This window comes from Anguilla rostrata, chromosome 5, assembly GCF_018555375.3.
Source record: "Anguilla rostrata isolate EN2019 chromosome 5, ASM1855537v3, whole genome shotgun sequence".
NCBI lineage: Eukaryota > Metazoa > Chordata > Actinopteri > Anguilliformes > Anguillidae > Anguilla > Anguilla rostrata.
In genome coordinates, this window is record NC_057937.1 from 29,356,794 (window position 1) to 29,384,172 (window position 27,379).

The 27,379-nt window shown below is 40.3% G+C and overlaps 1 protein-coding gene across 2 annotated transcripts in view; it reads right to left on the reverse strand.

Moving 5' to 3' along the window:
* The window catches only part of slc5a12 (solute carrier family 5 member 12), a 39,084-nt gene extending 12,043 nt beyond the window's left edge, over nt 1–27,041 (reverse strand). The window contains exons 1-11 of one of the 2 annotated variants that reach the window (XM_064335720.1): nt 26,625–27,041; nt 8,505–8,570; nt 8,273–8,324; nt 7,372–7,439; nt 6,328–6,482; nt 4,744–4,884; nt 2,457–2,586; nt 1,288–1,376; nt 932–1,041; nt 693–760; nt 526–612 (exon numbers count right to left, since the gene is read on the reverse strand). In XM_064335720.1, coding sequence (XP_064191790.1) covers nt 526–612; nt 693–760; nt 932–1,041; nt 1,288–1,376; nt 2,457–2,586; nt 4,744–4,884; nt 6,328–6,482; nt 7,372–7,439; nt 8,273–8,324; nt 8,505–8,570; nt 26,625–26,978 — 1,320 coding nt within the window. In that variant the 5' untranslated portion in view covers nt 26,979–27,041. The remainder of the gene's footprint in view (nt 1–525; nt 613–692; nt 761–931; nt 1,042–1,287; nt 1,377–2,456; nt 2,587–4,743; nt 4,885–6,327; nt 6,483–7,371; nt 7,440–8,272; nt 8,325–8,504; nt 8,571–26,624) is intronic. The other variant, XM_064335721.1, reaches the window with a different exon arrangement.
* Between the last annotated feature and the right edge of the window lie 338 nt (nt 27,042–27,379).

Below are 27,379 nucleotides of genomic sequence, written 5' to 3' on the forward strand. Positions count from 1 at the left end.
CCCTTAAAACCATACTTTTTTGTTTGGAATTTACGATTATTATCATCATCAGCTACATCAACCTCATAAGCAACACCAACAGCACAAAGATGGCGGAGGAACAGACAAGATACAAGTGGGAATTTACATCTGCAAGTTGTAGTCAGATTGTAAATTGGCTGCTGTAAGTTACCATGCTTGAACAAATGTCAAACCTACTTCATAAATATGAATGAAGAAACAACATTTACAACAAATATTTCACAAAATTGGCTCCATTCAAATTAGCATTTTCATAAAAATATTATTTTCTTGACCACATAAGTATCAGTGGACAATTATGACAAAAATTATATTTTGACTTGTATATATTTTGAGCAAAATAGCTTACTTGTGAAAAGAAAAATCTAATTGACTCCCATTCAAATCAAAATTCTGCTTCCACTGCATAATGTTCTTGTTCTTTCGGGCAAGAGAATCCAGAAATTTGCCTCTCTTAGTGCTGAATATTTCTCTCTGAGCAGAGCATCTTCATTCTGAACTCACCTTGGAGTTTGTGCAGGGGAACAGGATCCCTAGGGAGAAGAGCCCAAGCATGGGACCCCCGAACATCCCATGAATACTCAGTGCTGCCTGTGGACCGATAGGGGAAATTGCTTAAACCGTACACCCTCAACTTGCCCCGACATAATCCACAAATGTTATCTTTATACCTGCACAATTCCCCCCATTAAGGATGCTGTGACCGCCATTGTGGTACAGACCACTCCAAAGAGGACACCTGATGGGATGCATAGATGTTGAGTGTTACGCATTATTAGCATTATATGTATTCTATCCCCCATAAAGTGATCTCAGCAACAGTATGCAGGGGTTTCAACATTAGCCTGACTATTTCTTTTAGTGACTGAATTCTACACTATTTGTTTGAGAATAACTAGTGAATCCTCACACAATCCCTTGCTGATCCAGGTTCCAGCTTTGTCAGAGAGGTCACAGCACTGTTTGACGAAATCTTCATAGGTTACAGTTGCCAGGGCATTGATGCTGGCAGCCACAGTACTGAAATATCAAAGCAGGGAGAACATGACAATTCATGCTTTTCATACAGCTCAACCTTTGTCTTCTATTGCAAGAATGCAACATATACATAGCAATTAGTGCACCTGATGTCAAAAATGTTCACCTGCTAAAACATTTTCAATAATTACTATACCTATTCTTTGCTGTTAGTGAAAACTAATGAGTTGCAATGAGTTGTCTAACAATACTTCTAAGCATTATACATGAAATGTAAAGTAAGCTCACCTCAATGTCCCACTAAAGGCACAGGCAACAAACAGTCCTGGAAGTCCAGGATAATTTTCCAGAATTTCCATAACAAAATAAGGCATAAGCTGAAGACAAAAAACCAGGTATTAAGAACAAAACATTTGACACAATGGATTAACAAACTGACATACAGAGATCGTAATTATTCGTAGCACATGATATAATTTAAAGTTCTCCAGCGCAATAAAATGGGAGCATATTTAACCTAGTAAAGGTAAGACATGGGCCGAATATCTGTGTGGTCAAAATCTGGAGAAGTTTCCAGGATATTCAAATTAAATTTATCTCTGAAAGTTATGTCAGCTAGGACTGTTTCAGTTCATACCAGTAGTTAAAACCATTGTTTAACCTGAGGTGCGTTCAAGTTCAGCAAACAGAGGCGAACGTTCATGGCGAACATGTTTTCTTTGAACAGTTAAATTTGAATGGTTTTTTATGAACATTCCAAATTGTTTGCATTAAACATAAACAGACATGGTGACGAGAGCGTTTGTACTCACAGCCGCTTCTGTGATCATCGATGATAAAAAAAAAAGCTAGCGAACAATAATAACACTGGCTAGCATTAGCAATAACATTATTGAAAAAACTGATCACACTTAACGGCATGTTCAATTGAAATACCCATCTGGGAACATTTCCCTCAGTCCAGCGTCCATTTCTGTTTGCCGCAAACTACCTTTTCAGACTGTTCGCTTATGTTTGCAAATGTCTGCGGCAAACACAAAGCTAACGGAAAAAAGTTTGCAAACGTTCGCCTTGTTCGCTAAACTTTAACGCACCTCTGTCATGAAAATGTTTAAGTGGATATTTAAGACCTTAAACATGCATTTTAAATCACATTATTTGATTGCAAGATTGATCGTAACCCAAATACAGTGGTTCCCCAAGTCTGGGTATGAGAACCCTTTGCAATGGTCCTACTACTTGTAATGGTGGTTGCAGTAACATAAAAGGGCCTGGTAACACATTTTGTTTTGTGGGTAGAAAAACATTTTTATGATATGGATCAGTAGTGTGGCATAAGGCCTGCTCCTGGAGCAGTTTTCAGTTTTCTGCTCCAGGAGTAGTCCAGCGTCTACTCCTCAGTAAGAACTGTTATTGAAACGTGAGACTTCCAGACAGTTGCTGATTGTGTATTTTACCTGGTCAGATGCCTGTACAATTCCAGCAGACCAGGGGTCACATTGTGCGTAGAAAGCATACATGACGAGACCAGACATGACTGCACAAAATGTAATCACCAACAGACCCAAAAGATTTAAGTACAAAGCCCTGTGAGATGAACAAGGAGGTTAGAATTAGCCTTTTGACTATATTTGACCACTCTTTTTTCCTACCCAATGAAGAAGCCAGTTGTGCCTGAGAAATGGTAATCCCACCTATGCATAAAGAGAACTTCAACTGAAAAAACAGTAACTATTTTAAACCTACAGCCCTCACTATACTGCATGAGAAACTTAGAAACAATAGCAAATCTCTTTCTGACAAAATCTGGTGCCTTCTAGGGGGTCTGGCATGTAGGGGGAATAAAGTACTGCAGTTCATTTTTAAGTTTGTCTGCAACCTTAGACACGTGTGCCACTTAGGCATCCACTTTTGATGTGATTTTCTTCACAGAAACTAGCCTACCTTTGCAAATTTTGGCAGTTTTCTGTCTATGTAGGGCAATTGTCAGTTTATTTATGCCACATTTGCCGACTTTTATTATATATTGATAGATCATTATGCAATGTAATTGGATATAATTTCATGAAAATATCTTAAATATGTGCTAATGGTTTATGTGTCATGGTTCTGCCTTTTCTGTTCTGATTATTCCTTTTTTGGCCACATTTCACATCTAAAAAATTCCTACATCAAAGCGGGGACCTAACCAGAAAAGTCCACTACTCTGGATGTTTGCTCTGAAATATACAATGGTTTACAAAGAACATAAGAGTACATAATGACTAGAACAGGCCCATATAAGCTTGTCATTTACTTATTGATTAGGATTGATCCATCATTACTGAATCAAGTGCACTACTGCAGTGTGTGGATCCAGTTTTTTTTTTTTTCTTTCCCCATTCAAATCGCAGCTCCCATCTCTCGGGTAGCCTAACGCTAAATATAGTGTCATTTCATGAGATGCGTCACCATTTTGGTTTGGCTCTCAACAATATTGTATTGTGCAGCATGTAGCTCTCTTCCAGCTCTCTGTTCTGAAGGCTAACCGTGGCTTTATGAAGCTCCTCACCCTCCTCACAACTGTGGTTTGTTTGTCTGATTGCGTTCTCCTGTGTTGATTCTATTATTGGTGTCTCGTTATTAAATCATTGTGCCTACCTGTGTCTCGTTATCCCTCTCCTCTCTGGGTTGATTGTGCATTGTGTTCTCCTGTGTCTTGGTGGTATCCTACTGTTGTGTGCCCTTGTTGGTTGTTCCCTGTGTTTCGTGTATTTTGAGGATTTCAAGTTCCCCTGCTTGTTTTCTTGTTTCAAGTTTTTTCGAGTGTTTTGAGTTCCTCATTGTGTTTTTCTTTTACAAGCGTTTTTGGAATTGCCCGTCATGGCTTGATTTTGGTTTCATGTTGGTTATCTTGTCAGTAAAGTCTTTGTTTAAAACTTACTGTGGACTTCCTGTGTTTTTACCTAAACAATTCCTGACATTATGCAAATGTGTTCTTTCCAACGAAGCGAATGGGAATGGGATTGGAATTTAGCATTAAATTCTATATTAACCTACACTTTTTTGCCTATCTGTGAAGACTGAACTGAGAAATAAAATTCTGAAAAGCCTTTAATGTTGTGTAGGGTACAAGTAAACCAGTGACAAAAAGGATGGTAAAAGCATTATTTGAGTGAATGTATAAAAATGATTTAAATAGAGTAAGCTGAGATTTGTGTGGATTCTTTAAAATGTTAATTAAAAGTGTACCCAAAGTTTTGAGTGACAAAAATAAAACACATTTCAAGACATATTACATTTGAAATGTCACTATTCTTGTCCAGTGACCCCCTTACATGTAAATATGTAGTAAATTGTATTCTATATGGCTAGCCCCTAAGAAAAGGGTTAAAGGCTTCATTAATACAACTACAGTGGTTTGACAATAACTCAATAACAGGGGAAACTAGGAGACTGCTAGATGTCTGATGATTAAAGGGAAAGGGCAGATTCAAATGAAAGATTATTCAGCAATAGGCTATTCACACAGAATGTTAACAAAATGCTCATCAAACAAACAATACATTTTATGAGCGTGCATCAATTACTTGCTGCTTGATGACAGCTCACTTTATGCACCACATCCTGATGAAAATGCTAATGATCCTTATGCAACATTGAAACATTCTTCTCACCAAAAAGCTGGATGAGTGTTATGGCTGAATATTTTTAAATATAGGTCTGTTAAACTAAATATCCAACGTAAGAGATAAGAGTTCTTACAGCTTGGCATGTCTCTCAGACTTGCAGGAAATGCACCTCTGGATCGTGGACTGGTTCACTCCATAAATCCCCAGCCAAGTGAAGGCGCCCCCAACGGAGACAGTCCAGAATGTGTGGCGCCGCAGGGGGTCAGGGTCAAAGCTGAACATATAACCACAGTAAATCAATGGCTGAAATCAAGGTATTTTGATATAAATCCATCATCCGCAGTGGTAAATCTCAGAGAAACCATCCAAGGCATTTATGGCTGAATGTACAGATATTGATAGCCTTTGTACTTTTTGCAATAAAGCTGATGAAACTCCTATCCATCTGTTTTATAGCTGTGAAATAACAAAGAAATTCTGGGAAGATTTAGCATCTTACTTATTTTCAAATTCTAATATTACATATTCCTTCATGCTAAAAGACATTGTCATTATGATTACGAAAATAATAAAACATTGGAATATGTAGTTAACTTCTTTATTCTTATTGCAACATTTTTTGTTCATAAACAGAAATTCTCTAACTCCCGTCCTGCCTTGCGTCTCTTTTTGATTGAACTGGATTCACTTCTATTGTCAATTAAAATACTAAAGGACAATAAAAGTCAAAAGTTGATTAAATATTTACAATTTGTTTTTTGAAGAACCCCCTGTTGAAATGTAACTGACATACTTGGTTAATTTCACTCTTTACTATTGTATATCTTAATGTATATTCATTTAATTAATTTAATTATTTGTACTATTACTGACAATGGAATGTCTGTATTCACATTATTATTTTCCTTATTTTACTTTATTTTTTATTTATTTATTTATTTATTTATTTTTATTTTTTTACTATTTGATCTTTAGTAATTTTTTTCTATTATTTTATATACTGTACCATTTCTTCTGTGTTTCAATAAGATACAGTAACATTTGAATTTACATATTGCTGTACTTACCTGTACTTACCTGCTTTAACCTGTAATTATAACCTTTGTAATTTCTACCAATAAAATTTTTTTTTTTAAAAGACCAGGACAGGTGTATGGGGGTTTTTCAAGAAAAAAAAATGTCTTTGTCCCGAACATTATGGAACTCACTATATATATATTTTTTTCTAATTTTGTTTGTCTGAATAACAAAAATATCTGTTGCAATACAATTGCAGTCATTGGACAGATGCTCTTATTTAGAATGACAAAATGAATGAGATGAGCGCTTTCAACAGGGACACACACAGTATGGAAAATAAACATGATTTGAGTCAGAACTGGCATGATAAATGCTAGACTAAACTAGATTGTTAATAAGCTAAATGAATGTGATAAAAATAGCAAGAAGTTCAAAAGAACATATTCAGCGCAGTATTTGGCAACAATAATTGCATTAAGTGCTATAGAAGTACTAAAAATGTTTGGCTTTGAAGGACTGACAGAGAAGGTCAACCCCAGCAATAACTGTGACAATAAAACAAACATTTCTTAAATATGTTAAGAATAAATATAGATAATTTAAAATGGAAAACAAATGCACTTTTAAATAGATATTTTAGCAACAATAGGACTGGGGCTTAAGTGTGTGAAGAGTCCCATTACATGGCCAAACTCACTCAAAGATGTCCAGCCTGGAGCCTTTCAGAGCTGTCTGCCACACCTTTTCCACCCCCCCTGCTCGGCTGGACCCCTGGATCAGCACGGTCAGGAAGCCGACTACCATCACCACCATCTGAAACGCGTCTGTCCACACCACGGCCTTCAAGCCACCCTTGGGACAGCAGAAAATTTGCTAAAGCATCCATCAGTACACTCCCACTGCCCCACCTCTTGCCATCACTTTCCATCCACACTTTGTTTTCTGTCCCAGCAGTGGGCTTCAGAAACGTCCATAATTGTTTAACGAAGTGGCCAGCCCCTTTGAGCACCGGCCGCTGCGCCACTGCAGTCACCTGCAATTTTTGGCTCTCATTGACATTATGGATTGGATGTCAGATCTAAAAACTCAGTATGAATAGGCCTCATACTTGCCCAGAGAAAAAGGCATCATGCACATTCTAACTTGCAGTTAAACAAAACCAGTCTTTAATGTCATGAATTTTCTTATTTTTGAGAGTGCAGCCAGTTCACGTTGTTTGCATCTTGCCAGACCAGCACCTCATGATACGCACACACACACACACATTAATAGTTAGTTAATAAAAATCGGCTCTAGTAGCAGAACTCCTGTAATTCCTCATGATGGTTGCCGATCCCTCGATCTATCGTGGATCGGCACCAATCCTAATGCACACGTCATAAACACTTTACCGAATGGAAATTTGCTTGCGCACAGGGTCTCTTATGTTTCACAGCACAAATAGAGCCGATACCGGAACACATTGGGATGTTGATGCCGTCAACTGTTCCTTCAGATCTGCAAGCACACTCTTGAGAGCAATTACAGGGCAAACTGTGTGGCCAGCTTGTGATGGGGGCTATGCAAGATTGAACCCAGGCTATTGGCAGGAGGTTTCCACCCTCTGAAAGGAGAAAAACTGCAAAATGACGTAATTCCTCAAGGAAAAAATAGCTCTGCAGAGTTTCATTATGACAGTTCTGAAGAGATCTCCAAATATTAACATTCTTCACAAGGCCGGTGTGAGTGGAGTTGGACTCACCAGTGTGCAGTAAAATGTGCAGACTATGCCAGTTGCGAATATGGAGCCCCACAGGTCAAACCCAGTCACTGGAAAGAGAACACAAGGCCTGCCTCTCACTCTTACACAACAGGATATAAAAGCTAGTTGTTGAGTTTCATGAAACTTTTAGTCAATGTTTTTTTAAACCATTTCTCAACTTGGGGAAAAAGCCTCAATTTTACAGTGTAGAAAGAATGTTTATTAAAATATTGGAATTCTGTAATAACCTGGTTGCCAAGTAATTTACTGTATCTACTGTATGTATGTTTAAATCTTGACAAACTGGACATCTTGTTTGTGTGAACTACTGGCCTAGCTGTTGACACTTAATGGAGACATTATTTAAGTCAGAAGGAGCACTACTGGACAACTACTGTTGATAAAGTATTGTGCTTTAACAGAAAATGGTCATTGATGTGGAAGCCATGTTGCACAACAGTCCTCCACAGCAAGGTTCACAGACATTTTAAACCCCCTAAAATGACCACTCTGTGGCTGTAGACCCCCATTTTGATAAAATGGTAACATTTTGACTTCATCCAACCCCCACTACAGGCAGCAATGCAGTGGCAGTTTAATACACAAGATTGTATTAAACGTACTGATTTATGTACAGTACATGTGCAATGTACATATAATAATGACAGTGATCACAATATTTCGCAATATTTAAGGATGTTTAAAGAAAAGGTTTATTTCACACAAAATTGAAGAATTCTTATTTTATGAACACCATATAAGCAAAACATTGTTTTATATTTGTATTGTAAGCTATATTAGTTATAACACTTAAAATGGAACACAAAGTACATGCAATTTAAAAAGGTCAGCATTTGAGAAAAAGAAGGCAGGAGGATAGTATTGTGCTAGGACAACATACCTTGATTGAGGGCAAGGGCAGGTGCATACACCACTACTCCTGTGTAAAAGATCTGAAAGGTCCAAAAGTTGAAAAGCTTTGCATTTATATCCCAACTCTGGGTGTCCATTAAACATATGTTTTATTGACAAGCATGCACATACATGTAGTATTGCTAAAATCAATAATTTACAAAGAACATAATTAAACAATATCAAATATCAGTAGTGGAAACAGAATCCTTGACACTCACTGTCTGCACCACGTAGATGAGCGTAGCAGTTGTGCGGACTCCCTTAGAGAATCTCTGTTCTAAATACTGGGTTACACACAGAGAACACAATCTCATTAAGTGTAGGCACAAATTCCAGAAACATTATTTATGAGAAGCTGTTTAGGCCATAAATCATACTTCCTCTCACACACACCATCATACTCTCTCACAAATGGCGGATCGCGAGCGGCTTAACCCTCATCCTACCGACTGGGGTCCCCGCAGACCCCAGAGGTATACTTTTTGTTATATTTTGTCAGGTGCTTTATTCTATCATTCCAATTTTTCATGACTTTGTCAATCAATTTGTTCCTAATGACTTCATATCATTGTTTTCTGTTTTAATTAGTGCTTTTTAAAAATACTAATGATTTGGGGTCCTGGGGGGACCCCAGTCAAAAGCACCCAATTCCGCCTATACAGTTTTAATAGATGGAACTATTTATTGAGTTCATGTCTGCCATGGTTCCTAATTTAAAGTTGGGATGGCAGGTATGCCATCCCGCCAAGTTACGCCTTGGCGGGGGCATGTATAACACACCATCAGGGGGGGCGGGCACTCTGTCAGTCATTTTGAAGGAGACAGTCACATGCCAGTATGCCCTTTTCATTTTACATTATGTACAAATCTAAATTTGAATTACATTTATTCAACCTTTATTTTGACAGGGGGTCATACTGAGACCAAGGTCTCTATCTACTTTTGTATTGAAAGACAAATAAAATTAAAAAGTGTTGAAGTTTGAATGACTGTGGGTTTATTTCAATTATTTTATATTGGGGTCAAAATGACCCCGGTTGGTTTCACCATATAAATATAACACAAATAATGTTTACTTGAAATTACTGAAAACTAAATGATACCAGAATCAAAGGATGGTAAATAAGCTTTTAAGTACGAATGTGGATTGTACTTGGGATAAAAGCTGCAATTTGTATTAAAGAAATGTATATATTTTCATTTTACACAATATGCAAATTCACTTTCCTAAAATAATAATAATCTGTTTTTTTTCAGATGACATTAATTACATAACTAATAATGTTTTGAGAAGAAATAAGTTAACATTTTGCTATGATGGTTCTTACAGTAGTTTATTCTTGGGGTCCCCAGGGACCCCAGTCGGTAGTCCATGTATGTTAAATATGTTGGTAGGATGAGGGTTAATGAAGCTATTAGGTTATTAAATACCATTTTAAATTCTCCAACTGTAATTACAACAGTATCAAAGACAACAGCCATCTGCGGTAAATGCATCTACAGTTGATGACGAAATGCGTCAAATTTTTACGGTTCAATTGAGTACGTCGGCAAGTGCCACTTCTTCGGGAGAGAGCCATGCGATGCGGCCCCAATATCAAACTCAACAGTATTTCGGGACATGGGCCTCAAAGCCAAGGAAGAGGTGAGTCGACAGTTTACTTATCATGTTTTCATCTCAGATTAATAAAGAGCATGTGAAAATTCTCAGAACGAGACTGAATAACATGGTGATTACCACATTGTGTTTGTAAGGCCTTTCTTGAATTAAGCAAGGTAGCGGTAATAACGTATCTGCCTGTCTGGCCATGTCAATAACAGAGCAGTGTGAGGTTGAGTTAACAAATTTTTAATATGCTGTAAAAAGCTAGTTCGGGCTAGTTCTTCACGGAAAATGGGTTCAAAAGCAAAAAACACTTTCAGTAGTAAAAACAATATCAAGCAACCTTATTTGTAATTTTATTGATTCCCTGTGAATAAACACAAAAGTAAGTTGTGTATAAGGGTAATTAGGAGAGATGAAGGAGATTGGTTTGTAGTTAAAAAGGCAGCGCTTTCCTGCAATAGTAGTTCGTTGCAGGCATGCATCCCCGCAATGAAGAGCACCACCAGTAGTCTATGTAAAATCATAACAGGCAAATAAGTGCTTTCAAAGTTAATATATTTAATCTTAAGATAACTCTCACATCCAAGTGCTTTTAAATTGGCAGCATTCAGTGCAAAAACAGGAACGCTATTTCATTTTAGGCCAAGATTTATTTGCAAAGTTGCCAAAGAAAGTAACAAATTAATGTTGAAGCATGAGGGCAAACTGACAGGTAGCCTCTAAGGTCCGAGGGAAAAAAATCACAATGACCACAATTAAAAAATAGAATTCCGGCTTCACAGATGCCTGCCCTCCGCCCGCAGTTCTGTTGCTCCGCCGGTAAGAACAGAGAGGATGTTACGCATACACAACACGGCTGGAAGTTCTGTGCAGGGTTTCCAGACTGGGTATTTACATGTTAATGTATTTAAAAGTCCATAGGGTATGGGAGTCAATTGGATATGGGGGATTTTGAGGAGTGTTTTAAAGGGAATTAATTCATGAGTCTGGCAACATTGTTATTTGCCTGATGCACAGAACCTTTCTGTCGGTTGATAGGCCTACCATCTCTGTAGCCAAGTGCTATTACTATTCAGAGCAGGAGGAGCGAACCAATGCAGCTACTGATGATAGCCTATAATGCAGATGTTTTTTGTTGCCTACACAAGACAATTTTCAGGGTTTTTAGCTTGTGGGATGGTCTGTTTGTCTTGGGCCTACATGTGGGTAGAAACAATATAGCTATGATTAAAAGCAGTCGTTTGCGTGCTGGATCAAAATAATCACTTTCTATTGTGAATCACAAGTTGTAAAATCGACAGGATACAGTCGCCCAAGGTACTGTCCTTCCCTCAGTGATGACTGGAAGGCAGCTGCTTTTGAGAACTAGCGAAGTAATAGTGACAGATGAGCAAACCAGCTAGCTTAGTAACGTAGCTACAGATACATTTGATAGAAATAACCTTACATAATAGAAAACTGCCTTGTAACGCCAATCATTTGTGGTTGGCTGAGCTAAACCCGCAATCAGAACTACTCAGCAGCAGCTGCCTGCAAGTCGTCACTGAGGGAAGGAAAGTGTCTTGGTCGGATACAACCATGAACAGTAGTAGCAACCCTGTTAGCCAACTGCGAGTGTGGCGGCTAGCGGGATTAGCCTAGTTGGCTAGCTAGCTCACAGGAGATAGGTTCTTAGAGGTGTTCGTAACTAGCTAGTTAACAGTATCTAGTTACATACGGTAGGGCAGGCTAATGTCGCAGGCCCCGGTTAAATTCAGCAGTCGTTGTTTTCAAATATTTTCGCTGTACTCGATTGATTTATTATTGCGAGTAATACATTAAATAAAGATTGTACTTGTCATCATTGTACAAAATGGCACAGAACAAAAAAAAATGCCAGTAGTACTCCGTAGTTTACCTCGACTTCGGATTCATACCATCTCTAACCAACCCTCAACTTCCGATGTGCTTGGTGTGTGAACAAGTTTTCTCTAATGAGGCTATGAAACGCTCACGCCTTAAGGAGCATTTTGCCAAATGCACCCTGACAAAGCCAGTAAGGGGCGTCCACATTTCGAGGGCCTTGAGGAGAAACATGCCAAGCGTACCACGATCACAAGTTTATTTGCCAAAAAAGCTAGCCAGGATGACAGCGGGCTTTTAGCATCTTACAACATTGATCTGCTTATAGCTAAATGTGGATATCCATTCACTGTGGGGGAGAAATTAGTACTGCCTGCCATAAGGGAGGTTATGTCCACTGTCCTGGAGTGTGATCCCACTCAAATAATCAAGTCCATTCAGCTGAGCAACGATACTGTGGCAAAGAGGATTGATGAAATGGGCCAGGATACAGAGGAGCAGCTGTGCAGCATCCTGAGACAGAATCTGTTTTGTATACAGCTGGACGAGACCACAACCTCTGACGACAACGTGTTGCTCATGGCTTACGTCCGCTATGTAGCCTCCGGGGAAATGGTTGAGGAGTTCCTCTTTGCAAAGTATTTAGAGACGGACACCAAAGACTAAACGATCTTTGACACCTTGGGTGCATATCTCAAGGAGAAGAACATCCCGATCCGTGCGTGCACCACTGACGGCGCCCCAGCAATGGTTAGTCGGTACCGTGGATTCACCACTTTGTTGAAGGAGAAGGCCCTGCACATCCTCACGGTGCACTGTGTGCTGCACCGACACAATCTGGTTGCAAAACACATCAGTCCACCTCTCCACGATTCGCTGAGTGCTACAGGCAAGGCCATAAACAAAATTCAAGCCCACGCCCTGAGTGACAGACTGTTTAGGCAACTATGTTGCAAGAACGACAAAGCTTTTGTGCGTCTGCTTCTCCACACCGAGGTCCACTGGCTCTCAAAAGAAAACTGCCTTGCGTGCTTTTGTGATCTGTGTGACTCTGTCGTGGAGTTCCTTGACAGAGTCGACCCTACTCTCAGCAAACGAGTGAGGTCATACAAATGTGACATCCATTACTTGGCTGACATATTTAACAAATTGAATGAGGTGGCCCTCAAACTGCAGGGAAAGGCAGTCACCCTTGTCCACGCCAAGGCCGTCATCCACAGCTTCACCAACAAGCTGGAGCTGTATAGGCAGAACATCGGCATGAGACAAATGGTGCATTTCCCTCAATCGACCAAGGTGAGATAATGAATAATTTTACCAATTGACTGAAAAACCGTAATTAAAGCTTTCTGAGGTAGTCTATTGCCATCTCATAGCTATCGTCTAAGTAGGTCTAAAGAAAATGCATTTAAGAGAAAAATACATTTTAAATAATAATTATTATTATTATTTAATTATTATTATAACTATACTAATACTACTAATAACTGTACTACTAATACTATTAAGAATAATAATAAGAAATAGGAAATTCTGCAAATTACCTAATTTGTTGGTGAACTTATCTTGGGTGTCTGGGGTGCTGAACGAAGAACGCTGCCTCTGATATGCCGACCACCTGGTCCGATGAAGCGAGGTTAAAGTTTCTTAGATTTGTGTTGTAATGGAATGTCTTTGGATGATAACCAAACCTTTTGTCCTGACTGGTAATCTGGTGCTGGAGTGCGATGGCGATCAGCGATGCGCTGGTTGCGGTCGATGGAGCGGAGCAGGGCGGCGCGGGCATTCCACCACACCGTATGGCAATGGCACAGATGAGCTTGGACTGAAGGTACGGCAATCTCTTTTCTTGAGCCAGGAACAGGGGAGGCTGATAGCCGAACAAGCTTTTGAAGGGGGACATGCCAGTGGCGGCGCTCGTCAGGGAGTTGTGCGTGTATTCCACCCAGTCCAGGTGTTTGCTCCAGGAAGTAGGATTATGAGTGGTGACGCAGCGGAGCGCAACCCCAAGGTCTTGATTAGCCCTCTCGGCCTGCCCATTGGTCTGCGGGTGGTATCCCGAGGAAAAACTCACCGATGCCCCGAGAGCTTGGCAGACGGCTTTTCACACTTGGGAAGTGAATTGGGGGCCACGGTCAGACACCACGTCAGTGGGGATCCCATGCAGTCAAACCACATGATGAACCAGTAATTCAGCAGTTTCAGAGGAGGTGGGTAACTTCTTTAGAGGCACGATGGTGAGTATCCACAATTGTGAGTGTAACAGTGTTACCCATGGAAGGTGGGAGTCCAGTCACAAAGTCCAGACCAATATGACTCCAGGGTCGGCTCGGGACAGGAAGGGGACGAAGGAGACCGGTAGGTGGCTGGTGAGAGGATTTGCTGCGCGCACAAGTGGAGCACGCGAGCACAAATTCCCGAGTGGCAGCGTTCATGGAGGACCACCAGAAATTCTGTCTCAGGAGGGATAGAGTGTGACGAATCCCTGGGTGGCAGGCGAAACGGGACTTGTGAGCCCACTGCAGGACCTGGGAGTGGACAGCAGAAGGTACAAAGAGGAGTTTATTGGGTCTTCTCCTGGGGCTAGGCTGCATCTTTTGGGCATCCTTCAGGAGGGATTCTATCTCCCAGGTAACTGCAGCTACTAAACAGGTTGAGGAGAGGATGCTATCAGGGTTGGCGGAAGTGGAGTCGGAGACAAATTGCCGGGAGAGGGCATCTGGCTTGACATTACGCCGGACCCTGGCCGGTAGGTGAGGGTGAAGTTGAAGAACGGGCTTGACGGGAGTTGAGTCATTTGGCGGACTGAATGTAGGCTAAGTTCTTGTGATCGGTCCAAACTACAAAGGAGTGTTCAGCGCCCTCGAGCCAGTGTCTCCACTCTTCCAGGGTGAGTTTGATGGCGAGCAGCTCCCTGTTGCCAATGTCATAATTTCTCTCCGCAGGTGACAACCGACGGGAGAAGAACGCACAGGGGTGAAGTTTTTGGTCCGTGGCAGAGCGTTGGGACAGGACAGCTCCCACACCTGTATCAGACGCATCTACTTCGATGATGAACTGGCTGGTCGGGTCAGGATGGATGAGAACAGGGGCTGAGGTGAATCGCTTCTTCAGGTCAGTAAAAGCGGGTTTCTGCCTCCGGGGTCCAGGTAAAAGGGCTAGCTGGGGATGTGAGCTGGGTGAGGGGCGCAGCAACTCGGCTGTAATCGCAGATGTAGCGCTGGTAGAAATGAGCGAATCCCAGGAATCGCTGTAGCTGCTTCACGGAAGTGGGAACAGGCCAATCAGCCACAGCTTTAATCTTCTCCGGGTCTTCCCTTATTTGGCCCCTCTCAATGATATAGCCCAGGAAGCAGGCGGAATCGACATGAAAATCGCACTTCTCTGCCTTGACGAACAGCTTATTTTCGAGTAGTCTCTGAAGCACTTGTCTGACATGCTGCACATGTTCTTCCGTATTGCGGGAGAAGGTTAGGATGTCATCCAGGTATACAAACATGGAGTGATTCAGCAGGTCTCGGAGGACGTCATTGATGAGGGCTTGGAAGACTGCCGGAGCGTTAGTTAGCCCAAAGGGACCCCCTGGAGTGCTGTATCATTCCATCCTGATTCCGCAGTGATGGTCCAGAACTCCACTGAAAATTTCGCCACACTGCGCGTGCCCTGGTGCATAGACAGCAGGCGTTGATTACAGTCTCTCCCGCAAACAGAGTGATCAAAAACTTTTCGCATTTCCGCAAAAAAACTAGAGTAGTTGAAGCTTGTAGGAGGTTGGCTCTCCAAAACTGCTGTGACCCAGTCTAGTGCAGTTCCTTTCAGCAGCCCCACGATGCAAGAAATATTTTTCCCATCGTTGTTGTAAGTGGTGGGTTGCTGGTCGAAGATGAACGAACACTGCATTAGAAACGCCTTGCACTTCCCCAAGCCTCCAGCGTAGCGCTCAGGAGCAGGAATGTGCGGTTCCCTGTGCAGGAGGGCTGCGGGGTGTAGAACTGGACCGGGTCGGGAGGAGTCGTCGGGGCTTCGGGGGCCGGGAGGCGCATCTGACTGGTGAGCGCTGTCAGCGAATCCCGGATTTCCTGAAGGGCTTGCTCGTGCTGTCCCACGAGTGCGCCTTGGTTGGCGAGGGCGTTGCGCAGGTGCTCTGGGTCCACACTGGCCAGATTGTTCTGTCACGAGTCGAAGTTGGGTGGACCCAAATGCAGTCTCAGACAGCAATGTGGCGAAACTCCCGTAGGAGATGTTTAATGCAAAGGTACACAATACAGCAGGCAGTCTCGTAGTCAGTTCGTGCATAAGATCAAAACCAGAAAATTCACCGGGGCAAAAGTTCAAAAACAGACGGCAAAATCAGAGAAACAGGCGAAGGTCAAAACAGGAAATCAGCAAAGCAAAGACGGCAGGCAAAAATCGGTGGTCGGGAAAACAGGCAAGATCAAGAACGAGACAAACTAACAAGAGAAAACGCTGGAAAGGCACTGTAAACAGAGGCACAATCTGGCACGGAAGAGCAGGGAAACAGAGAATATATACCATGTGAACCAGGTGAGTGAAATGAGAGATAATTGAACACAGCGTGAAAAGGTGAACAGGTGAATGAAATGAGTGATTAACCAGTGCATGAGAATGCGGCCAGAACAGGTGAGAGTGATCAGCTGAGGGGATAATTGGTATATATGATTAAACTAAATCTTAAAACCATTACATGACTAATTTGTTAGCGAACATGCAAGTAATGGCTACTACGGCAAGGAATGGATGCTAGTGAAACTGACTGGGTTCAGCTTGCTTTGCATTAGCCGGGGGCTGAAACAAATTCAAAATATAAAACCATCATTCGTCTATGTACACAAAAAGACATATGTCAAAGTATCGTAGAAGTAAAACAAATGTTACTTTTGACTCCAAATAGTCTAATGACATATGAAAATCTTGAAACCATAGTCTAAACGGATTCACTTGCTAGTGAACAACACTTTGCTAGGATGTTTGTTAATCGAACTGGATAACATATGAAAACACATTTCAGCATTTAGCCAGGTTATTGATATATTTATAACATTCAAATGTTTATGGGTGCTTGTGTAATATTTTTCATCTGGGAATAAAAGATTAAAACCGGTGAGCTGGGATGGGATATCAGGTACAAGGCCCCAGAGTGCGACCATTTTGGTTGCACATGCGACCAAAAATCTGTCAAGTGCGACTAAACATTTTCATTGGTCGCACCGGTGCGCCTGACGTTTAGCAGGTCTGTCTCTGTGTGTGTATGTGTGTAGCGTTATTTTTTTCCCACCCGCATTCTGCGAAGACCCGCCCCCACTCTGCCTCTTATTGGCTCTGACCGTGATATTCTTCTTCGCTGAATGCGGGTGGGGAAAAAAAAAGGAATGTGTGTATTAGTGATGCGCGGATCGCAGTTATATCCGCAGGCACCGCGGTTAATCCGCTGATCGGGCGGGCCGAGTCATAAAAATTTACATTCTGAGTGTGGGAGCGATTTAGTGAAATACTTGACGAGTATTTCACTATGACTATAACCATGACGAGTCAAGTGCTGGGTACGTCATATGCGTCGTATGTGAAATAATGAGAAATAACGGTAAAGTGTGATCGGGTATTAGGGCCACATTGAGGGGGAAAAAAATCTGAGATTTCGAGAATAAGGTCGTAATATTACGAGAATAAAGTCATAATATTACGAGAATAAAGTCGTAATTTCTGTATATGTTAGTGGTAGGATTTCAAGTTGTTCCCTGTGCCTGTACAGTGTCCGTCTGCTGATCCCAAAGCATAGGGCTATTCTTTGCCAACTCATTCCAAGTGACATACAGTGAGTTATTTGTTCGGATAAGATGTTGTACCGAGGGCGGTCAGGATGACCAGTTCTAATGGTTGGAGGAACAAAAGAATTAGGCATAGCCCTATTAGTTACTTCAACTAATCTTGAGCTTTATAGTTATCTAATATGGAGCAAAAACATATATACACTGCGTCCAATGCACTTTCACACTCTCTACGAGGTCCCTCGTTAAATTGCTGACTAATGGAAATAAAGGCAGATATCATCCATGTATGATCATGAAGCTCCCTGTATAACCTTTCCAAAGCCATGCTGTCTGGTCCCATGCATTCATATTTCAATTGCATGTCCTGAACACATCGAATTGTATTGCTAAAAATAATAATGTCATCCTCATTGCCATTCACCTCTGGAAACAAAAACTGAGCTTGAAAAATAAGGCTAAAAATAGGAAAAATCATGATGGCCTTGGTATCTTCTAACAAAACATTTTGAATTTAAAGTGTTGTTAAACTAGCTGTGTTATTAAAACTAGCTTGATTTAGAGGCTCCCTGACTATTAGAATGCTGGATGTGCCACTGAGAGAGGGCGGGCCCTGCCTGTGAAAAAGCTGTTGGCCAATCAGGGACTGATAATTTAAACTGCCTTCCGTTTCAAACTACCTTCCGATTTTCAATCAAGCTAAGCCTACTACCATTCTCTATGATGGTGTGTGAGAGAGTATGATCGCATTTATGAAAATAAGCCAAAAATGAGTGGGCCTTGGATTCTCCCTGGGAATATGATTAATGGCTTCTATAAAAAAACTATTACATTGAAACACCTGTAAAATCACAGGTTTAAAGGCTTAAAGCACCTCTAGCATACCACTTCTGGTTTTACCTGCTGTGAAACAGTGCTAAAAGCATCTCTGTTACAATATTCCCGTTTCATTCCAGCACGTTTTTTTAAACTAATTGTTTTACTTGATTATTCGTATTACAGTTCACTACCATGCTACAGCCGAGCTGATTACAGAGACCTGTCGAAACAGCAGTAATAACCGCCTTTATCCCAAATTTATAGCAGTAATAATAGGATAAATCAAACACAAATATGAAACCATACCCAATGACAAAATGGCTATTACTGGTTTGTTTACTGCAATGTTGAATAACTCCAAAAAGCAAAAAAAATAATATATCAAATTATACCGCTGTGGGATCCGAACACGGATCGCTGGATCAGTAGGTCGGGATGCTACCATTTATGCCAGAGCTTGCAGATGGTAACGTAGAGAGCGTATGTATAGCAGATAGGAGTTTATATTGCTGGATCATTCACATCTTTAAATAGGTGTTTAATGTGGTACGTTTTAGTTTTAATGGCATAAACAGATATGTAAATATTTAATTTTGACAAGCCGCTTATGACCACCACTGGTCTCGCGTACCAGCGCCGGATTATCAGCAGCTAGACCAGTAGCTGTAACTCTCTCACACACTACTATTCTCTCTCACACATACAATCAAACTCTCTCACACATACTAGTATTCTCTCACACACACACTACTATTCTCTCTCACACATACAATCAAACTCTCTCACACATACTAGTATTCTCTCACACACAGACAATCATACAGACACACTGCCGTTTTCTCATATGAACTCCGGACATTGTCCAGAGTTGCCCTTTCACACATGTAGCATACAACAATTTGCAGAGCGAGGTTATCCTATGTGTGCAGGTTCCATCGACGGCAGCCACATTTCCGTTATTGCTCCGAGGGATGATCCAGCTTCTTATTACAATCGGAAAGGAAGGATCAAACTCTCTCACACATACTAGTATTCTCTCACACACAGACTATCAAAACTCTCTCACACATACTACTATTCTCTCGCATACTGGCAGTCATACTCTCTCAAACATACTACTATAGTCTCTCACACATATAATCATTCTCTCTCAGACACTACTATTCTATATGGTGGTGTGTTCTGAGAGAGTGTTAATGATGTGTGTAAGAGAGTATAATGGTGTATGTGAGAGAGTATAATGGTGTGTGTGAGAGAGTATAAGGGTGTTTGTGTGAAAGTATGATGGTGTATGTGAGAGAGTATAGTGGTGTATGTGAGAGAGTATAATGGTGTGTGTGAGAGAGTATGATGGTGTATGTGAGAGAGTATAGTGGTGTATGTGAGAGAGTATGATGGTGTTTGTGAGAGGAAGCATGATGTATGGCCTAAACGGCCTCATTTATTCCCCAATTAATGCTTTAAAAAGTACCTGAGATTCTCTTATTTCATCTATGGAACAGGGTTTGAAAACAGAAACAAAATGGAAACAAAAACTAAAACCAGAAATGACAGGCCTTTTTGTGGGAACAAAAACGAAAACCAAAATAAAATAAACATTACTGTTCACTAGAAAAAACTTAAAGTGTACCGAGACACCAGATTTTCGCGGGTCTCTGCCCACTTCACAATTTTAAAAAGATGCTAATTGGGATTGAGACCGAGGGTGAAGCCGCTCAACCTCCATCGAGAAGCGACCTCATTATTGCCTCCATTTCAATGGGAGCCGATTTTTTACATCCGAAAAGGAATGGGATGGCTAGCAATGCGAGACAAGCCGGCAAAGCGACTGGAAGGATGGGAACATGGTGCGATAACCAATCCGTTTAAAGATCCGACGTAAACTATCTCGGGATCTAGATATGATTTTTCCATTCCTAATAAGGAGGACTTGTTCATTATTGCTGTGTGGGGATTTACTAAATATACATTTGATATACATTTATGGAACACAGCTCTAAAATTAGAAAACATGCCCACAAGTATGGCAATTGTGGGAGGTAGGAACGATGCCAGGCAATCTCTTCGGAGGATGTGTGGCTTTACCCTGACCCTGTGTTCCTTAAATGAATATCGATCGTATATTTTGGAAATCCCTACAATTATAACAAGTCCTTCGTAATCTCATCTCAGACACAATGCATAAAAATACAGTGATATTGTATTTGAATCGACCCTGTTATTCCAATTTTATGTAAACCTCCTTCATGTGAAGCCAGGTTGCGCTGGGGCCATATGGCCATATAGCGCTACTTAGATGTGAGCTGTTAATGTTGACTTTGCTGTTATAATTTGATTTCCATTGGATGCTTGGTCATGAATACTTTGCCATTAGAAATAATCGATTAACCCAGCAATCCACCAGATATGTATGCTCCATAAAGTGACATTAGCTTGTCATGAAAAATTATCCCAGCAATCCACCAAATATGCAATATGAATCTATGAAAATTGCAGGAAACCTTAATAGGCTACATGAGCTTGTGAGCATATAGGACTTAGTTAATTTGAACAGAGCATTACACTGCATGTAAAAGGCATGAATAGCATGTAAAAGACATGAACAGCCAAACTTCAGAAACCATTTGCCCTAAAAGAATCACATAAACCAGCTGATAAAAATGGAAACCTCCCGTCAGCAAAGAAGTGTTGAATTACAGTAGCTAATGGCTTAATGGAGGTGGGACGAGTAGGATGTAAAATATGTATATATGTGATGCAAAATATGGCAGGCCTTTAGAGCAATTCCAGCAATTCCAATCATATAAAACTCAGCAAAACTGAGAAGCATCGATAAACCAAGATAGCCATTGAATGCTCACATTTTTGCCCATAAAACTAATTTTTAAAAAATGCCAAGATAACACAGTGCTTAGTTGGCTTGTTTAACCAAATGCTACTTAAATATAATGCCCTTTCCTTTATATTAGTTTGTATAAGCCTATCCTACTTGTTGCGGGAGAAGGCAATGAGTTAAAATGTCAGAGTCTTAGGCTAACTACCAGCAATGATTGATGAACAACAATTGGTGTCATTTAGCTTTACAAAGCAATTGCAGGCTTCCGCCTCAGGTAAACTTGACAAGCATAAGATGCCAGAACCGGAATGCAGTGCTTAATTATCCAACAGGTACCCCTCTTTAACAAACTTTTCTGAAAGGCATAAATTCAAGCATGGATGGCAACAGCAGCATGGCCCAATGAGCAAAGTCATGGATCGGTGAGGTTGGTGATTCAAGTACCACTCCAATGAAAGTGTTAGCATCACTGTCACCTGACAGTGATTTGGCTTTGCATTATGTTTCCCCTTGTGGTAGCATAAAATCGTGGAAGGCGGCAGGCGTTTTTAATTTCCCAAGTTGAATTTCTAGATTGCTACACAGTTTGATTTGGTAATATTAACCTTCTTTCTTGCTGGACACGATGGATCAGTATCATCCAAGTGTAAAGCGTAAATTGAAGAAGAGGAGCGAGGTTTGACTCTGCAGTTCTGCAGAAGGTAATGCAACCTTGCATCATCTGTTTTTAATTACATTTTTAAAGTTGCTGCTGCAGCCTGCTAACACTTCAACCAGTGACACCACTTCTGCTCGTAGCTTGCCAACTAGTAGGCCTACACACACCACATCAGGATAGCAATGCCTGAGTGTCCTTTAGTTTATTGATTGCCAAGTCAGACCTTGCCAGGAAGCTGGAATTCGATGTCTGTGCCCTTGGTTTTCTAACTGAGAATGATTAGGCCAGTCTGTGCATGTTATTGCAATCAGGCCCCAGCCACCACAAAGTTGCCCGGTTATATCACAATAAAGTGAGTGGTATCATTTTATTTAATTACCTTTGTAGCCGCTCCTATGCTACACCTTGTAAATGCCTGAAGTTGATTAGATTATTTACTTGTGCTGCTGTGAGCAATTTGAGAATTTGAGTCTCCTCCGGCGAGACTTCCTCCATCATTTCCCTATATCAAAGCAATTCTAATGTGGTTATTTTGTCACAGTGCTGTATTTACCATGCTAAGTTATTCAGTGCTAACACTATGTGATATTGTCTGCACACGGCGATGGGATGGAAGGCCTCATGAAGGCAGTCATGATATAAGTGAATTGTCTGTATTTGCCGAAAGACAGGAAAGTAAATTCATCAGCCCTAACGCTAACATCAGCCAGCTCTCCATCAAGGTGTATCAGCACAGACCTTTGACAATTGCTACAGCTCTGTATATGTCTGCTGTACTTCAAACAACATTTACTCAACACTGGGCAGATTGCTTAAGATTCAAACCTTATCGCAAAGAGCCTAATTCATACTTTTATGTCCATGCTAGCTGGCCATATCTAATTAGTTAGACTGTTAGCTAGCTAGCTAGACATGAGAGTTGCTACGGAGATACAGGAGATAAAAAGATCACATTGGTCACCCTAGCTGTAATAATATAACTTTAGCTAAAAGATAGCAAGGACAATATAGTACCTAGCTAAAGTTAACTAAACTGGCAAGCTACATGGTCTTTCCCTTGCTTGCTTTAGTCTACTGGAGCATTGCTGTTAATTGACTGCTTGCCACTTCAAATTCAGTGTATGACTGACTGGCTGCTAGGTATCTGCTGCCTGACTGTATGTGCCGGTTACTGCTGCACTAGACAAAGACGTAACAGCCTCATATTTTTAGCGATCATGTTCTTTTGGAACTTCAGACAGATGGAATTATTCAAACCTTGAGAAGCTAGCCTAATTTATAAATTGTCATTGTGTCTCTCCATGTTAAGTAATTCATCATCAAAATTCTGAGGTCTCATTCAAATTGAATAAATCCTACAGCCATGAAAGTATAAAAAAAGCATGCATGTCTCAAAATGACCGTCAGAATGAGGGGTGTTGTGTCAGGTGTTGCGTATTTAAATTGAGTTACGTTTGCACAAAAAAGTATGGTAATTTATAGGGATGCACCGATATGAAATTTTCTGGCCAATGCCAATTTTCGATTGTTTGGGGGGAAACAACGACCAATGCCGACACCGATATTTTGGTAGTTTCATGCCTTTCTAAAAAACACTGTGTAACCAATGCCATATTATAATTAAGACTCAACAATTGCGTACAGAGCATCTTTATCAATGTTACAAACTCAGATAACAAATCAGATTTTTTTTAACATTAAAGGAGTAACAGTGGTTTTCACACTTTCTCGGTTTTATGTGCTATTTGCACAAGAGGCATTGAAGAAACACGATGAGTAAAGTATTAAATATGTCCGTTCTTTATTTTTGGAGAAATATGCGTTTTAAATTTATCGTCCGATTTTCAGCTGGTTGAGAATGTTATCGACTTAGTGCGTCACAAGTACAGTAACCACTCCCTTTTCACGCCCCGTAAAGAAATCTGACCAGACACACCGTCCTGCTACAAGTGTGCTGTGAAGTTTAGGTAGCAAACAACAAGGCTGAATCCTTCTGACGTAGTTTACATAGAAACTATATGCTCAGATAGCCTAGTTTCACTCACTGTGGCCAAGCGGAATCGATAACGTTTCAGAAAATATATAACTTTAAAAGGTTTAATTCAATCTTCTACTGGGACTTTTGCCGTTTATTGAGGTGTGAAAGAAAATTTCGGTGCCGCTGACTATAATCGAATGTTTTTCAGATATACCGTTCGATTGAGAGAGTATCGTTCAAAATACATTTTTATGGGTTAGTGCTGTCCGATTGTGCTAGCTACTTCACATTAACCTTGTACGGCAATCAGTTAAGGCTAACTGCACAGCACCACTTAATTATTTTCACTTCTATCACCACTGTAATAAACTTTAAAAAAGGCGACAAACTACCTTTTCTGTGAGAAATGTATTGTTGAGCTCACGCGCACACTGCTGGGGACATTCTAAAGCTCCGCTTTGCCCTCCCTACTGTCAGTCAGATTGCTGTGATGCTCATTCTAAATCATATTTGGGGACCCATGGATAATTTTTGTCCCATAGTTATTATATTTAACTAACGTTAGGTTCAATTTTTAGAGTACCTTTTAAGGACTATTAGACTATCTGGTTGGTTATATTCATTTATAGCTAGCTAATGTTCGCTAGTTAGCCTATGTAGTTTGCTTTCATAATGTAATGTTATCGATAATATTAGCTAGCTAGTTTGCTTTCAAAAGGACATTATAGTTGTGGTTTTATCTTAACTTGGCTAGCTAGCTGGCAAAAATTATTATTGGATATAAGTCAACGTCCTTAGCTATCGATACTTGATATACTAAGTTAGCTAGCTTGTGAAAATTCAGTCTCCCAAGATGAGCGTGTATCATGGAGGTAGCTATGGTAACGGGGCACGGTGTGTCAATCATAGCTAACTGACAGTTCTCATTACCACGCCCAGACAGTTCGGGTGAACTTTTATAGTGGGAAATTTAGGCTTAGAAAAATACGTTTTAAAATACATTTAAATGACTGAATAATAAAAAAATATGCATATTTGTTTTGTTGTTGCCTAAAGACAACTGGCAAGTGTTACATTCAACTGCCATATTAGATCAATTTAAATCAGATTAAACTGAAGTGCCAGGAAGTTCTTGGGGTCGTATATTTCAAAAGCATGGCTATTGGAGGGAAAAACACCAGGGACACATTACTTTGCACACTTACCAAGGTTTTATGCACCTTGCGCATCAATGTTAACAATCATTTAACGTTTGCAAAATAGCACATAATGAACACAGGAGAAAAATGTTAATATTTGGTTGTCTGCCCCCCTCTCTTTTTTCATTTTAGTTGGTGCCATGCTCACATGTGATTCTAGTACTTCAACTGGTGACATTGTGGTTGCACAAAAAAATATTACATTTATACTTAATTTCACTTCGAGATGCTTTGGAGAAGAAAGAAAGCCAACATGTCTCTGGTCTCAACGCGTCAAGTTTCCCAGGCAACAACATACAGGTTGACTTATGTTTCTGACCAGCGCCCCGCAGAGAATCCCCAGAGATTTCCATATGAATAGATATTTGCCATTATTTTTGGCATGCTAAAAAAGGATTTTGTTGGTCTGGCAACAATTATAGTGGAAACAATGAATATGAAAACAAAGTACAATTATTAGACTTAGATTATATTTTTCTTTTGATTGACAGGTCATAATTGGATCTGATGTTTGGTTGTTTTTAAAACAATTGACTGATTGTTCAAATTGTTAATTTGCCGATCATTACCGATCGTTGGACGATATATCAGTGCATACCTATTAATTTTTAAGGGGGTATCCACAAGTTAATGGCATAATATAGCTACACAAAAATCAGTATTTGGCAAGTCTATGGCTATTGTAGTCCACCAGCAAAATGGACGTTTCAGTGGTTTAGAAAAAGTAGAGATATTGAGGTCCAAAAAACTGATGTTTTACATGGGAGCGCTGACCACTGCAAACATATACCGTGCTCAGTGTAATAAAATAGTCAAAAGGCATGTGCATATCAGAGAATGACTGATGCACAATTAAGAAATAACTTCAACTGTGTTCATTATTATTTTCGGAAATATGGTCACAAAGAAAATATGTTTTAAGACATGCTGCTTTCAATGTTTGGGGGTGGGAGAAAAGGAACATTAACCAGTTTCTTTTTTCTTTCATTTTTACCAATTCATGAATGTTATGTTGCACGAGGAACAAAAGAACAGAAACATTACAATTCACATTCTGCTTGGAACAAATAGATAGGAAAAGAAAATATGTTTTTAAGAGTTTGTGCATGGAATAATTCACTGCACTCCTTAGGTTTCCTCGGGCAGTAGATCACTGCTCTGGAAAGTACAGAAAGATTCTCCTGTTCACATACATAATCAAAATACTTGTAATAATGGCATGGTTGACCTGTCCTACATTTTCATTTGAATATACTTTATTAACATATGAACAAGATACTAATTTTGACATGACTGCAATAGGAAAACCCTTCAGACATGATAATTTTGTGGCATGGTAAATATTTGTCAATGACATTGTTGTGTCTTATCAAACCTTTTTATTGTGATGGAAACTGACTTTAACAAAGAACAGATATCCAGGGTTAGACTCCAATTAAATATACAGCAAATTGTGTTTTTGGTAGAGAGGGGAATAGATTCTATCTTGTCTGTTCTAATTCATCAGGGTCCTTTTCTCTAGCTCTGTGAGAGGTTAATTAAATGTGCGTGCTTTACTTGCAAGTAGATAGACAGATAAGGAAATCTCAATTGAACAATAGTGCATGCTCCTACCTCATATGTGCTGGTGATTCCCGATCTGTAGAAAACAGGTACAAAAACCTCAGCTGACAATGTCACCACAAACAAGAAGGCAACACAAAAGTAAATATAGGCACCCCCAAATCGGTACACGTCGGCAGGAGCCCCCAGGACTGTCACTGCCGACATGAAGCTGGCAGTGAGGGAGAGTGCCACAGGGCCACAGGACATCTGCCTTCCTCCGACCAAAAACTCATTCGAAGTGACCTTCTTCCTGTCCTTGATTGCAAAGAAAATCCCTATTCCACAGGACACCACAAAAAGGCCAGCAAACACAGCATAGTCTGCAGGCCAGAAAGTTCGTACTTTAGAATCCTCGAATGCCATTACGGATTGTGTGTCTGCACTAAGAATACTGTACAGTGAGTATTCCTTGTCTTCTGAGGACCCTGGAAATGATTGGTAGTGTTTAACACAATTTGCACATCATTAACCAAATCAACCATTGACCTCTCTAGCAATAGTCCAGGTGCCAAGGTTCAAATATTAAAAAAGAAAACATTTTTAAATATCACTTTCCCACATTTCATAGGCTTTTGCTGTAACCTCCCATTGTCTGATCTTGGCAACCAGATACAGCTGACAGTTAAATATTAAACATAACATTTGAGGAGAAGTGGCAGTTCTGTATTCACGACTATGGTGTACAAGATTTACTCAAACACAATTTCACCATATACAGAACAACATACTTTGAAAGGCTTATATCTGTTAAAATATACCAAAAT